The sequence below is a fragment of the Miscanthus floridulus genome, chromosome 4, assembly GCF_019320115.1.
Source record: "Miscanthus floridulus cultivar M001 chromosome 4, ASM1932011v1, whole genome shotgun sequence".
Lineage (NCBI taxonomy): Eukaryota > Viridiplantae > Streptophyta > Magnoliopsida > Poales > Poaceae > Miscanthus > Miscanthus floridulus.
The window spans coordinates 105,490,511-105,503,237 of record NC_089583.1 but is presented as its reverse complement, the minus strand read 5'-3'; the positions used below and the strand labels follow the sequence as shown (position 1 = coordinate 105,503,237).

The window sequence follows — 12,727 nt, the reverse complement described above, 5'->3', positions numbered from 1 at the left end:
AGAAATCGGTTTTTCATTTTCCACTAAGTTAGCAAAGGTTTATTCAATTTAGTTTTGAGCTGAACTTTGATAATTTATAGTAAATCTTGTAGATGTCCAAAAATAGTGAGACAAAATTTGTTAGGTTCACAAAAATGCTATCTATCTGTTGGTATAGTTAGTTTATAGTTAGCTATGATCATGATAGGCTCATAAATTCAAATTAGAGAGCTTAGTATTATTTAGCGTAATATTTGTAGGAATTTTTATGGCAAATCGATGATAGCTTTAGTAATGAAAATTTTACAGTTAGATCATTAGATTATTATGTATTCACTGTAATTTTTGTAGCTCTATAATAGGTTGATAAATAGAGTAGCTAGTACTCCTCGTTTTATCATATATAGAGTAAATCGGTATTAAGAGTAAGAATACCTTTAGTTGCTAAGATAATATATGTCTTGCTTCATACTTGTTAGTGGTAACAGTAAGTAACTTAGCATCTTAGTCGGTAGAACTTAGTAGCTTGATAGATGTATTTTATTTTAAGAGTTGCTGTTGCCGTATTACTAAGTTTGGACAGGGACCTGGACCCCGTGACAGGAGGGTGATGGGTTGGTCCTGCTTGTGCCTGGGGTACAAGCGGAGGATAATAAATTAGTGTGACCCCGTGACAGGAGGGTGTTAGTGTGTTTTCGGGGTACCCAGCTGGGGGCATTGATTCGTGAATCGTCGGGCAATCCAGTACGGCTTGTTTTGGGTCTAGCACCGTAGTAAGAGCTGAAAGATGGAAGGTGATGAAATGGAACTGATTGCTCATCTCTTGCTTGAAAGTAGAACACGTGCTTACATAGAATGGCTAGATAATAAATTAATACGGCTGTTAATAATAGCATAAATAAGGACTCACTATTAGTACTGCTTTCTGTAAAAAGGAAATCAGCAAACCATAAAGCTTTGCATATTCCTTGGAGTCGGGAAACTATTTCTACTAGTCGGATAAGTCTTGCGAGTACATTGTGTACTCAGGGTTTATTTACCCCTGTTGCAGATAATGCTTGAGGAGTACCATTGTGTGAAGGATTCTTCTGGTAGGCACAGGCGGATCCTTGTTCTTCATCGTTAGATGTTTATTTTTATTCTGCTATTTAATATTCCGCACTCTGACTTTAGAAATGTAATAATGTAATTTTAAGAACTTCTGATGTATGAAATGGATAAGTATTGTAACTCGTTCTCATTATTGGATCCTTGGGGGAAAATGTGGATCTTCCGGACTCTCCCTTGGGGTGTGCCCGACGGATACCGCCCGCTGTAGCTTGCTTACGGGGTGCTTAGTATCTGGTGGAAGACGAGCGCCTCCGTAAGTGCGTTATTTCTGGGGGTTTTGCCACAGAGGGCGCGGGGAGTGGTGGTGGCACAACGCAGGCACCCGTGAATGGGGCACGTCAAGCTGGGGGCCGGTGGACGGGGCGCGCTCAGGGCCGACGGTCAGGGCGCGATGGGGGCGGGGGTGCGAGTGCGGGGTGGGGCGAGCGTCCTTGAATCGAGGCGGATAGGGCAGGCTACGAGTGTGAGGCAAGTCCTCAGACACGTGGACGCTACGATGGGGCGAGGTACGCATGTGGGGCGGGAAAAATCAGTGGACGGGGGCTGCGCGGGCGTCTAGATGCGCACACCCGTCCAGACGTCCGGGCGTTAGCACTTCCGTAATTTTTTTGGGAGGAAATTAAAAGAGAACTTTGTTATTACTCAACGGTCAACACACACAGACAAACTCAAGTGCCACACTACAGAGTGCCTATTTCTATCTTTGTCGGTTGAGTGAGCTCATGTGCCGTGCCATTCGGTTCTCTCTTCAATATTGATCATTTTCTTTTCTGAGCAATGTATGTGTTATATTTAAAAATAATAGTGATTGTAGTCTTGATTCTCATTATATAGGAGGACTATGAAGATTATCAGAATTAGTTATACAACGGCATGCACCATTTCCATATCCAAGTAACATGCATGGGTTCCCCTCAATCACAAATTTTCATCTCTCTTCTGATTAATTCTGTTTCCACGGCAACAAAAATCACTTACATGCCAGGATAGTAAATACTACAGAAACTGTCCTACCTCAAGGGGTGGGACTGCACCAACTTACATCTTGTTCTGTTAATCCTTAATTCGAGTGGGAAAAAGCGGTTCCTGGAGAAAAGAGTACATCACATTAGCAAGTTGAATTGCACATGTTGCCTCACTAATTAAAAACCTTGTGTGAGAAACCTTCATGTAAAAACTAACATAGGAAAAAAGAGTACAACACTTAACCTTCTTGTTCATGTATTGTTCATGATATTTCTATTCTTCATTAATAGATATTGATCTTTATGACCTATGCATGAACTTCAGTATTTTAGCAAACATGATTTACCTGAGCTCGAGGAAGTCCGTCGCCCTTCCTTAGGTTTAGGGTCTGAGCCAAATCGGGATTTTTAGCCATTAGAGTTTTGGATCTGTGGAGATTTGAGTTGTTTCATTGCTCTTTGCAACAAATCCACTTCTTCTCAATGCTAACATGACCATTGAAGACCCTAGGTTAGCACTGATGTTGCTTCTTTCACCAGAACAACATGAACCATGTATGAACAACATGAAACTTGAAACAATATGGGAGGAGGAAAACCTAGGCATTATTTTTTAAAGGTGTTACTTTATATTATCTTGGAGGTCATTGCTATGGTGGGGCTATCATCAGACTGTTGCGGTTACTCCCCGCTCGTCGCAACCAAGCCACACCATTTCTCCCTTCTCCGGTCGAGCTTGAGTAGGATGTGGTTGGGGTGAGGAGGCCACGCTTGGGCAAGACGACGTCAAGTAAGGGAGGCTACACTAGGGCGAAGCAATGCTATGGATAGGGAGGCCGAGCATGGGTAGGGTGACAGTGGCAGCAATAGAAGGGTAGAGCTTTGGCGGGGGGCCACTGGGAGGGCCCCTGACACAAGAGGCAAGGATGGCGGCCAAGGTGATCGAGCTTGGGTGGATTTGCCGCCGAGGAGGGCATGGTGGGCGGTGGCAGTGGCCGGTGAGGGCGGAGCTAGGACAAAGGTCGCTAGGGAGGGTGGAGCTTACAAGAGGGCGACCAAGGGGAAGGCTCGGATTTTGCTAGCGAGGAGGAGGTAGGCTCGAATTTTGCTACCGAGGCGGGGGAGGCTGCGAACGGTGGCCAGATTTGAGACTAGTGGTGGTGTAGGGAGCTGAAGCAGGACGATGCGAGAAGGGAAATGGTGGATAAGAGAAATGTAGGGTTGAGGGTGGCTATTTTACTCTTATGAAAGAATATATCTTTCACATTTGTTTTTCCTTTTATCTGAATCTACTGTACTGATGTTGATGCCGTTTTTTAGTCATGAGAAATGAAATATAAAGTATATTGGTTGTCAAAGTGTGGTATTGAAGACTATTTTCATGTTCTGGTGATTAATTAAAATCGGTTTAAGTGAACTAGCATTTATATTGAAGTTACAGTAAATATAAAATGGTCTTAATAAATTAAAAAAAAAGTATTAGGTAAAGATCCATTGATAAAACAGAAATTAAAACCAAAATGAAGCTAGGAATAATCTTACGGAATCTTATAGAGATGATTTCACAGGAGATGCATGTTTATCCAGCGACTGGTGCTCAACTATGCTTTTAAGCATACGAAATCATATTTATTGTCCTTGATTGGTAGAATCTGTTCCACACATCCGTGGGTGGCAAATTTATGCTCGCTATTTTTAGCAAAAAAGGGCAATCACTAGTGGGATGGATCAAGATATTAGTGTGTGTAGGGTGCTTAAAGGTGGGAGCAGGGGAAGACTAGCAAATATTTAGGTCATCTGATCCATTGCTTTTCTCTGTTTATGTAGTTTACATCAAGCTACCTTCTTATAGTCTTGAACTGTTATGCTTCTCTCCTGAAATTGAAGCTCTTTGTACTTACGGGTTGGTGCATCATCTAGTGTTGTACTTTTTAGCTTCACTTGCTTACGGCAGGTATATTATCCATTAATTGGCACCAAATTAAATAAGTACCGGGAATAATAATTGTAATATCTAGAATTTTCCAGATGTTCTAAAACCGCTTTATTAGTACTCTGAGGTCTACAGGTCTTAAATAAAGCACAAAAGTATACCCTATTCTCAAAATCAGTGAAATAAAACGTGCACATGGATAATATGGTCTGACGATGCTCTCTTATTGAGTTTTTTTTATGTCATTTGATGAACATCAAGTGTCCACTACACAAGATATTTTTAAGTGCTTTCGAATTTTATAGTAAATTGAGGTAATTCAGGGAGACGCTGCTCGGCCACACACACAGCCGTGTAGTATGTGTAGGTAACCTAAAAACCACTCTCCGAGGAAATTAGGATGTGTAGGTAATTATTAATCTTTTTCAGGGGCGAAGCCAGAAAGTTAATTTTTCAATGTTAGGGGGGCAGCAATGTTAAATTTTTAAAGTTTATTTGAATTAAAAAAACAGTGAAAATTTCATATTCATAGGGGGGCAGGCCTTACCTGCCCAACCCCTGTCTCCACCCCTGATCTTTTTGACATCTCCATTAATATGCACCATGATCATTTTATCTTCATATACTTTATGACACCAATTAATTATTGAATCATGGTGAGTGAAGTCATGCACCCACAACTTTACCATCAGACTTAAAGCATATCCAACAACGCTACCTAAATGACCTCCTATCCCAAATTTGGATAGTGGAGGCAAAAATCCAGCTCAAGCAGACTTTCAACTAGTCCACCTAAATTTGTTGGCCTCCTATTTTCCTCCTCCCACCACCCATTTCTGTTGCCCCCCTACTCGTCCACCCAAATTCATGGTTTTTCCTCCGCCGCTCGACTCCGTCTCGACTCGGGAGATCCGCCGCCATCAACGCGTCTGCCGTGGCCTAGGAGGTTCCCCCAGCGATCGCTAGCATACGCCCAGCCGCCGCGGGCTCATCCGCCCCGGTCAGCCCCAGACACAGCCGCTCCGGTCAAGAGGTTTCCCGCGACCGCCGCCGCCAGGCGCATCCACCACAGCTGCTTGCCTATGCCCGACGGACATCCCTCCACCTGGCGCAGTGCCCCTCTCCCACGGACGGCCCTCTCCGGCAACATCCCTCCATGGCGTCGCCCCTCACCGGCATCACCCCTCTCCCGTGTGCGGCCTCCGATCCCCTCTCTCTCTCCCGCACACGACCCTTTCTCGCCGTGAGCTCGCGACATGGCCGAGTTCGTCAATGGCGGCGAGATAAGGAAGAGGGTGACATGTGGATTCTACATGTCATTCTCTGCAAGGATGAAATTTTAGGTAGTGTTGCTGGAGAAAACAACAACAAAATAAGTAGTGTTAAAATAGATGGCTATCCAAACAATGTCTGTTTTGGATAGTATTGTTGGAGATGCTCTTGTCCAGAATGAGTTGATCCATCGTGCCCCGGAGACGGCGTCGTCCGACACAATTTTTCGCCGAACCAGCACCCTCTTTCGAAGTGCGCTTGCAGAGAAGGCCAAGAAGATCGGTTTGGTGCCGCACCGATTCAATCCATGATGCTTGGTTTGCCAAACAAATATTAGGTTGGAATGATTCCGCATGGTCCGTTTGTCAATCCAAATGCATCGTTACAAGTGCTTCCTCAGTCCTCACTCCCCTAGTGGAACTATTGTTTATAGGAAAAACATTTTTTATCTGCTTGCAACTTGTGCATTTTATCTTGCTATATATTCTAGTAGCTTCTACAGCTAATAAAAATCAGTCATCATTCCTTTCTCGCAGGGAAAAATTAGCCGGCCCCTGTGTATAAATATGCATCAGATACAGTGCTAGCTCTTTCACGCCAAATCAGAAGCAGCAAACAGACTAGCACACTGTAGTCTACTGCACTGCACGTCTGCTGATCGGAATCGGCCGATCGTCGCCGCCGGCGCTTCGTCCTATATATCCTCGGCTCGATTGCATTGCACGGTGGACTCATATGTATTTACCGACTCCGGCCCGAAGCATATGACTTGTGAAAATTGGGTCGGGTTCTTCTCCGGCGACCATGATAAACGTTAACTGGTATGGGCTTGGTTTGGTAGAGAACAGACATGGCAATGCACTGTACGTCTTGATATGGCGTGACGCCCTTCATATACACACGGCATACCATACACAGTGCTGTGCTGTTAACTGTTGGATTTGGTGCATGTCTACCTTTAATTTCAAAAATATACGATTTCACGTATGCATCAGTAGCATTGCATATTGCCGACGATTGACGCGTTTTATGATTTCATCAGGGACAGCCACGAGCACCGCCGCTGCATCGCCGCCTGCATCGTTAATGGGACTTACGCCATGGAGAGCGACGAGCACATGAACAGGACGCACACCGGCGAGGCGCTCGCGCCGGCATGGTGGAAGAGCTTCAACTTCCGCCGGCTCAAAACGCTCAGGTACGAATGCGAGTGCTTGCTCTGCGAGACCAAGACCAGGCTGTCCTCCTCCTTCGGAGCCCACCGGCCATGCTCCATCTACGGAGCCATCCTAGAGCACGTGCCCCCGGCCGCCGGCGCGCTCCGCCACCCGTCGGCTCCACGCTACATCGTGGCGTTCCGGGGAACCATTCTCCGGCGGCACCAGCACCAGCACGAGCAGCAGCATCAGCACACGGTTTTCTGCGACATGCACCTGAACCTCCGGATACTCGTCAACAAGCAGCACGGCTGCGGCCGCTTCCGCGACGCCCGTAAAGAGGTCGGCAGACTCCTGGACTCCGTCGCCGACGGCAGCCATGTTGCCCCCGCCGCCGTCTGGCTCGTGGGCCACTCGCTCGGCGCGTCCATCGCGCTGAACGTGGGGCGCGACATGGCCACCAAGGGGTGCTACCTCCCGACGCTCCTCTTCAACCCGCCGCAGGTGTCGCTGGCGCCCAGCATGCTGCCGCAGGCCCTGCGGAGGGTCGCCAAGAGGGTCGTGTACCCGACGAGCTACGCCGTGAAGGCGGCGCTGGGGTCCACGGCAAAGTTTTAAATCTCCAGCTATAGCTGAAGCTATAGCCGGAGATAGCTGCTGCACAAGGTAGAAGCTAAGATAACTAATTTTTTGCGCTAAGAAACGAAAACCGCTAATACCCGGAGATCTGCGGAGATTGCCGCTAAACTGAGCTTATTTTAGCGGCAGCCAAAATTTTCACGGGCTAGAAAATGAGTCAGCGGCCCATCCTATCCCAATTTCCCCCCACCCCCACCGTAACCCAGCAACCCTAGCTCACTCCTACGCTCGTGACCCGTCTCTCTCGGTCTCTCACTCTCTCTACCGCAGAAAAGGAGGCGGCGGCGGAGGCGGCTTCTGCTTTGGCGGCGGCTTCTGCTTTGGCGGCGGCGGCAGCGGCGCGCCGGCGAGGGGCCCCCAAGCGGCGTGGCCAGCCGGAGGCCCAACTTCAAGCTAGCCCCCCCCCCCCCCCCCTTCTGATTCGGCGGCTGCGGCGCGCCGACGAGGGGCCCCCAAGCGGCGCGGCCAGCCGGAGGTCCAACTTCAAGCTAGCACCCCCCCAAGCGGCGCAGCTAGCCGGAGCTTCAAGCGGCGCGGCCAGCCGAAGATCCAAGTGGTGGCGGCAGTGGTGTGCAGCATGAGTACGGGCGAGGCAGCACGAGCAGTTCTTTGTCTTCCCCAACCACGAGCGGCGCGAGTCTGACGAGGAGGTCCGTCAGCGCTGGGTGCTCCTCATCTCAGAAGCACTGAAGTAGCAGTAGAGCACCAACGGCGACGGCATGGCACAACAATCTGGTCAGTGCTCACAACCTCCTCTCTTTTTTTTGCTTGTATGTCGCAGATCTCACTATATGTAAACAAGCTGTCAATATTTGTTACCTCTAGTTTCAATGTAGCAAATGAAGGTAAGAATGACAAGTGTGATGCCTAATAATACTCAGTAACTCAAGAAGATTATAGATAAAACAAAAATCAAGGCCAAAATATGCCTCATGAGAAAGGACCAAATTGAGCATGTCTAGTGTGTAAGTTCAGACATGGAACATGCAAGATCAACATACAGAATATAATGTGATACAGGTATACCTTAGGTCCCTTCACAGACAGATAATCACCAACTTTCATCTCAGGGAAATGATGGGACATTCTTCCTTGGGGATACATCTTCAAGAAAGAAAATAAGTGGTGAATCACAACAGTGAACAAATAGTTGCATTGGTGACCAAAGATGCATAAAACACAACTGAAGATAAGATGGAATGATTAGGAAATGAAAAAAAAGACCATCTTATTGAAACTTACCTTTATAACAAGCTCAAAGGATCCAAGATTAGAGTCCAGAGTAGTTGGAGTATAAGGCTTGATCACTTCCTCGCCAGCAGCATCCAGTCCTCTGGAACAATAGGGCATAAACACAGTAAGATTAAAGGAAATTCAGACTAACGGCTGCACCTTGCAAACCCACTTTAAAAAGTGGTAACAAGGAACCCAAACCTGCAGCTTATATGTTGTCCGATTGGAAGACCCAATGCAGAAGTAGGTGTTGTGAGCGCAAACTTGAACTTAGCAACATTATGACTCAGCTGCCTCTTCTCAACAAGTTTAAACTCCTTGAAATTCTGGGGGTCCAGGCAGCCTATAGAACAGATCACAGCACAACCAACACAAATGAGCTACAAGGAGAAAAATGGGACTAGGCTGTGAGCTCCATGTTCCTAAAAAAGAACGAGATGCTAGCTTCAAAAGTAGTAGGTCACTTAAAATAAGTAGAACGATACATGCATACACAAAGTACCAAGTAGCAAGAACACAAAGTAGCATGTCAACTAGATGGCCTTGGCCCTTGGCCTAGCAAGGAACTTATCTCTGAATGTTCAGCTTTGGCGAATCATGTAATTTTACTGACACTAGTGTTCAGAGGCATCAACACAACTAAATCCAATTATTAGCATTACAGAAAGATGAATGTGGCTTAGTTTGCTCTTTGTATAGGTTTTAATGTGACTTAGTTTGCTCTTTGTATAGGTAACCCGTCCAGTGCTGCCTCTGTCTCAGTAGAAGCTGGACCAAAACAACCTGGTATCAACTCAGATGACCCTGCATGGGCTCACTGTTTCTGCCCAGACATAACCAAGAAACATCACCTACGGTGCAAGTATTGTGACAAGCTCTGCAGTGGTGGAATTACAAGGATTAAGTACCATCTTGCAGGAATTAGAGGTTTCAATACTACTAAGTGTGGAAAAGTTCCAGCTCCAGTGCAGCAAGAGATATTTGATTTGCTTACGAAGAAGACTAGTGAAAAAGAATAGAAAAACAAAGAAAAGGAAATGGATAGAGCTGAAGTTAGCATAGAAAACTCAGATTGTGAAAGTGGCAGTGAAGGTTCAGATCATGGCAATAATGCTCTTGTGGTGAAGCCAAAGGCGACAAGAGGATCTAGTACCTCTAGATCTGTAGCAGGTGGTCAAACTATTGACAAGTACTACAAGCATCCTTCTATAGAAGAATCTGCTAGTATGACAGAGAGGAATTAATCTAAGCAAAAAGGTTCAAACAACATTGACAACTCAGAAAAGAGAAGAGAGGAGGGATAGAACTTGTGTTTACATATGTCAGTGGTTCTATGAAGCTAGCATTCCACACAACACAGTCACCCTTCCTAGCTTTGATCATATGTTAGAGGCCATTGGACAATTTGGTAGAAATTTGAAAGGGCCTAGTCCCTATGAGATGAGTGGACCGTTCTTGCAGAAAAGGAAGGAAAAGGTGATGGATGGATTCAAGGAGCATAAGGAATCATGGGAGCTCACAGGTTGTTCTATCATGACAGATGCATGGATAGATAGGAAGGGTAGGGGAGTGATGAATTTAGTTGTGCATAGTGCTCATGGGGTACTCTTCTTAGATTCAGTGGATTGCTCGGGTGACAGGAAAGATGGCAAATATATCTTTGAACTTGTGGATAGGTACATAGAAGAGATAGGGGAAGAACATGTTGTCCAAGTGGTGACTGATAATGCTAGCGTCAATACAAGTGCAAGCAACTCTATTGACAACAAAAAGACCTTCAATATTTTGGAATTGATGTGCTGCTCATTGCTTGGATCTCATGCTAGAGGATATTGGTAAGCTTGGACCAGTTGAGGAGACCTTTGCTAATGCAAGGCAAGTGACTGTTTTCTTGTATGCTCATACTAGGGTGTTGGATTTGATGAGGAAGTTTCTTAAGAAAGACTTGGTTCGCTCTGGGGTTACATAATTTGCCACTGCTTACTTGAATCTAAAAAGCTTGCTGGATAACAAAAAAGAGTTGACAAGACTATTTAAATCAGATGAGATGGAGGAATTGGGTTACTTGAAGCAGGCCAAGGGGAAGAAAGCCAACAAAGTGAACAGATCCGAAACCTTCTGGAAAAATGTTGACATTGTAGTTAATTACTTTGAGCCATTGGCTAATGTGTTGAGAAGAATGGACAGCGATGTACCATCAATGGGATTCTTCCATGGATTAATGTTGGAGGCGAAGAAAGAAATTTCTCAGAGGTTTGATAATGATGAGAGCCGCTTCAAAGAAGTCTGGGATATCATTGATAGAAGATGGGACAACAAGCTCAAGACTCCACTACACCTGGCTGGATACTATTTGAACCCCTACTACTATTACCCAAATAAGTCAGAGATTGTGAAAGATGGATCATTTGCAGCAGGTGTGATTTCCTGTATTACAAAGATGGTGGCTGGTGATGAAGAAACCCAAGACAAGATAATTGAAGAACTCGACATGTATCAAAATCAGCAAGGGAGTTTTCGAAGTGAAATTGCCACAAGGCAGCGAAAGAACAAGAATTTCAATCCAGGTGAACAACTGAACATGTGAACTTAATTTGATTGTTGAATATCATATTTTTATTCTAACTTGTTTAATGTTTATGCAGCAAAATGGTGGCTGCACCATGGCACAAGCAAACCAAATCTTAGGAAATTGGCAGCAAGGATTCTGAGTCTGACCTGCAGCTCCTCAGCTTGTGAGAGGAACTGGTCAGTATTTGAATAGGTAAAAAAAATTATAACATGCATCTTTGTGTGCATGCTATCTTTTTTTGAATTTTAATGTTTGTTCATGGAATTCAAATCTGACCTGCAGCCTTGTCTTCACTACTTGACTCGTAGGTTCATACAAAGAAGTGCAATAGGCTACTTCATGAAAGGATGAGAGATCTTGTGTTTGTTAAATTTAATTCTAAGTTAAGGAATAAGAGAGAGAGGAAGGATAGAGATCCTTTGGAGAAAAAAGTAGATGATGTTGTGGTAGATGATGATAATGAATTCATTACTGGTATTACGCCTTTGCCAAGTGAAATGGAGCAACAACAATGTGCACAAGAATCATAGAAGCACACACCACAACAAGCACAACCACAAGCTAAAAGGAAAAGGCCTGTGCATCCTAAGAAGAGGAAAGTCAGGAGCCTGCAGTCTTTGATGAGAAATGGCGCAGTGCAGCCTGAAGCTCCATCATCCGATTCAGAAGATTGTGCTGATGGTACTCTAATGCAGACTACTGACTCTGATAAGTCTCTCTCTCCCTATGTCTCTGAGTCTGATTAGTGAGACTAGAAGAAATGAAGATTGCAATATTGCCTCGTATTAGTAATTTAGTATCCACTGTCTAATTGTAATATTGCCTTGTTTGATTAGTGAGACTAGAACTCTTGATGACCTTTTGTGTTGTACTGTTAGCTTTATTCAACTGGTTATGTATCAACTATCAACTGGTTATTGTCTTGTCTGTTAGTTTTAAATGGCCTAGTGTAGCCTGTTGTAATGTACTCCTATAACCTGTAATGTACTCCTTTCAACTGGTTATGTATCAATCGGTAATGGATATGAAGTTATGCTAAGGTCATGTCTTTTTTTTATTTTTTTTAAAAAATAGCTAAATGACATAGCTGCAGCTATCTCCCGCTTTAGCTGTCCTTAGCTACCTGAGAAGGTTAGAATTGTGATACCGCTTATCGCGTGCCATCTGCTTATATATCTGCAAAGTTTGTGGTGGCTAGTGGACACCGGTCACTGGAGGACTGAATTTGATAAGTGAACGGACCTGTTTAAGGCCAGGCTGAGTCAAACCGAACAAACAGTTTGAATGGGGACACTTCGCCCTGTAGGCGGCAGGTGCATGGTGCAGGTGACCCCTGTCACATCAGCTAGCCCCTATACCCATATATGCATGTTGGTTGTCACGCGCTCCTAAAATACTCAGAATACAAAGTAGACAGATCCATTAAAAATTAAGCACTAAAATTCAAATTTTATAAATGACTTCGGATAGAGAAACAATCAAAATGAAACTTGTAGATCTCAAAAAGTTATGAAACTTTGTAGTTGACAACTATTTGATTTAAAATCATCTTGTCAAGGAAAACTACGTTTGAATTTCCAAAAATTTAAAATTTTAATTTTTTAAACGACCTCGGATGGACAAACAGTAAAAATAAAAGTCATAAATCTTGAAAAGTTATGAAACTTTGTAGGTGATAACTTTCTCATTTAAAGTCATCTTGTCATAGAAAACTACGTTCGAATTTCTCAAATTTAAAATTCAAATTTTATAAGTGACCTCGGATGGAGAAACTACCAAAATAAAAGTTGTAGATCTCGAAAAGTTATAAAACTTCGTAATTGACAACTTTTTCATTTGAATTAGTTTAGAGCCTCAAACAATTAAT

General features: G+C 44.3%; 1 protein-coding gene and 1 pseudogene across 1 annotated transcript; both read left to right on the top strand.

Annotated features, from left to right (window-relative positions):
- The first annotated feature begins 1,417 nt into the window (after positions 1-1,417).
- On the top strand, positions 1,418-7,324 carry LOC136548993 (uncharacterized). The gene is made up of 3 exons (XM_066540321.1): positions 1,418-1,557; positions 4,965-5,180; positions 6,302-7,324. Exons 1-3 carry the CDS (start codon positions 1,418-1,420, stop codon positions 7,032-7,034), a joined length of 1,089 nt encoding a protein of 362 aa, XP_066396418.1. The 3' UTR covers positions 7,035-7,324.
- A 2,340-nt stretch (positions 7,325-9,664) lies between these two features.
- Positions 9,665-11,790, top strand: LOC136552457 (uncharacterized; annotated as a pseudogene).
- The last annotated feature ends 937 nt before the right edge of the window (positions 11,791-12,727 follow it).

Coding starts and splice junctions, on each gene's coding strand:
- LOC136548993 (XM_066540321.1), top strand. CDS start 1,418: ATGGGGCACGTCAAGCTGGGGGCCGGTGGACGGGGCGCGCTCAGGGCC. Junction 1,558..4,964: donor GGGCAGGCTACGAGTGTGAG/GCAAGTCCTCAG, acceptor GCATACGCCCAG/CCGCCGCGGGCTCATCCGCC. Junction 5,181..6,301: donor CGGCATCACCCCTCTCCCGT/GTGCGGCCTCCG, acceptor TGATTTCATCAG/GGACAGCCACGAGCACCGCC.